Source organism: Penaeus japonicus, unplaced genomic scaffold, assembly GCF_977035675.1.
Source record: "Penaeus japonicus unplaced genomic scaffold, GWHDUDI00000001_assembly GWHDUDI00000022, whole genome shotgun sequence".
In the NCBI taxonomy this organism is placed as follows: domain Eukaryota; kingdom Metazoa; phylum Arthropoda; class Malacostraca; order Decapoda; family Penaeidae; genus Penaeus; species Penaeus japonicus.
In genome coordinates this window covers 28,989,567-28,992,066 of record NW_028234424.1, presented here as the reverse complement: position 1 = coordinate 28,992,066, position 2,500 = coordinate 28,989,567, and the positions used below count along the sequence as shown (strand labels likewise).

Below are 2,500 nucleotides of genomic sequence, written 5' to 3'. Positions count from 1 at the left end.
TTATATATGTATGTATGTATATATATTATATATATATACATATATATACATATGTATATATACACATATATATACATACATACATATATATATATATATATATATATATATATATATATATATATATATATATATATATATATATATATATATGGGTCCTGGCCTGGGTTCCCACTCCGAAAAAAACAACTGAAAGGGTCCCCAACAGGACACAAATAAAAAAAAAAGAAAAAAAAAAGTTAAGTGATGCATGGAAGGAGTAGATCATACTTGGATGATTTTGTTCCCTACTTTTCTGACCTAATTGCGATAAAGAGCTGTCCTTGGGCTCGTTGGAAAGCCCTTGTCAAGTTGTGTGTCACAGACTAAAAGATGAAGTGTTCATATCAGTGAAGTGTTCCTATTACGTCATGAAGAAGGCATCTGAGTAGAAATCATAAATATATGTGTCTGTATATATACACATGTATATATATATGTATATATATATATATATGTGTGTGTGTGTGTGTGTGTGTGTGTGTGTGTGTGTGTGTGTGTGTGTGTATGTATGATGTATACACACACTACCCTTTGATACGCGAACAAAAATGACTGCTACTTTACATATATTCACCAGACATGATAAACAAACGAACATCTTTAAAACCTTTTTCGCATGTGAAAGAAAAATAAAACTCTGTTGCATTTAACATCTGTGCTAAATACTTGTAAACCAACAGCTCACTTGTTACTTGCTACATCACTCTCTGCTGGGATAAAGGCAGTGCATGTTGTAATGAGCAAAACTGCCTCAGAATATATTGAATCCTGATTTATTGGTAACATCATTACCCATGAGTGTCCACTGGCGGTTGCCATTTAGAGGATACACACATGCACAGTTGCACACACACAAACGTGCCGATGTCTGGTCAATGTCTTAATGCGTAAAATCTTACTCTGCAGGACCCCCAGGGACGCTTTGCCCTCGAGGGAAGACGCCATGGCGGCGACAGCGACGCCGCAAGGAGACTCGGGGTCGGCGAAGACCGGCAGGTACAGCGACCATGGCTGTGCATCTGCAGCTGGAGGAAAACAAAGTAAACGTCAAAACTACGTGTTTCCCCACCTTCTAGATTTTAACACAAATTAACGAGAGATGGTATGTCTTTGGGGGTGTTCTGGACAGTTACTATAGATCGCAACCATTTTCGAAAGGGTTGAAAAGGTCAAAACACGAATGAAATGGAAGCAAGAAAGATAAAACTGGCGTTGCGTGCCCGCCCTATTTCCTATGCAAGGTTTCCACGGTCCCTCTTTCATGACTTGATACAATTTTTGCCTCTTTAGTAATATGTATAAAAACTAAGAGGAAAAACACTTCAGGCTACATATACTGGAGACAATAGCCATGAGTGAGAGACATACAAACAGTCAAAGAGATAGATAAATAGATAAATAGATAAATAAATAGGTTGTAACCCACTAGCTTTACCTATTGCAAGCAAGTGGGAAAGAAAGATGTTTACGTACCATTGTCTTTATTGGCGGAATCGGTAAATACAATTGCCTCCAACCAGAGACCAGAGTTCAGAGTTGTTTGCTTTACCTGTCTGTGTCCCTCTCTCTCTGATCTGGTTTCCTTTGTATCCTTATTTATGACTCTGGAATCACTTTCTATGCCTCAGGGCTTCTGCTAGCAAACGCAGCTGCTATGGTTAGCTGCAGGTAAAGACAGAAGTGGACACAGAAAACAGGAAGTGTCAGGTAAAGATTGAATACAAACATAGCAATCAAAGCAAAGCAAAGCAAAATCAGTGTCTTAGGTCACATGATATGCAATATCAGTGCCTTACATCGCTCAGACCATGCTACTAAACGGCTCCTGTCGTATCTTAGAGAAATAGCCAGGCTTTAACTACTATAAACTCTCAAAGGAAATGTTTCCGCCCTACAAGTGAGCTCCTAGTCACTGGAGGCTATCTGCACCAAACTTCGCAGATAGCTGTGACACTCAACCATAAGCTACAACAAACATTATAGAGAGATAGATAAAGAAAGAAAAAGAAAGAGGGAAAGAGAGTGTGTGTAAGCCAGTGGAAAAAGATATCACCAGTTGTAAGCTGGTAAGAAAGACATAAGCATTCACTTGTCATGTTCTTTATTGATGGTCCGATAGATACACTTGCCTGGGGACGTCCGGCTAGCAAACACAGCTGTAGCCCGAAACTGGTTCAGTTTAGAGTTGAAAGAGGGTACAGGAAGGCAGGGAATCTCAGGTCATGGCTGAATGCTAGCTTTTTAACACTGCACTATAGTGAAGCATAATCAGTGTCTTACATCCCTTGGGCCACACTACTAGACGACTTCTATCGCGTCCTAGTCAGAAAAATAACTAGGTTCAAACTACTATAAGCTAGCTAGTTAGTAAATATATCTCCAGCCTACAAGTAGGCTCCTGGTCATTGGAGGTTATCTGCACCAAACCATAAACTATAACAAACATTTTAAGGTTCAT

General features: G+C 39.2%; 1 protein-coding gene across 1 annotated transcript in view; it reads right to left on the bottom strand.

Annotated features, from left to right (window-relative positions):
* The window catches only part of LOC122261991 (nose resistant to fluoxetine protein 6), a 13,530-nt gene that overhangs the window by 6,951 nt on the left and 4,079 nt on the right, over positions 1-2,500 (bottom strand). The window contains exon 2 of the mRNA XM_086549768.1: positions 942-1,067. Coding sequence (XP_086405894.1) covers positions 942-1,067 — 126 coding nt within the window. The remainder of the gene's footprint in view (positions 1-941; positions 1,068-2,500) is intronic.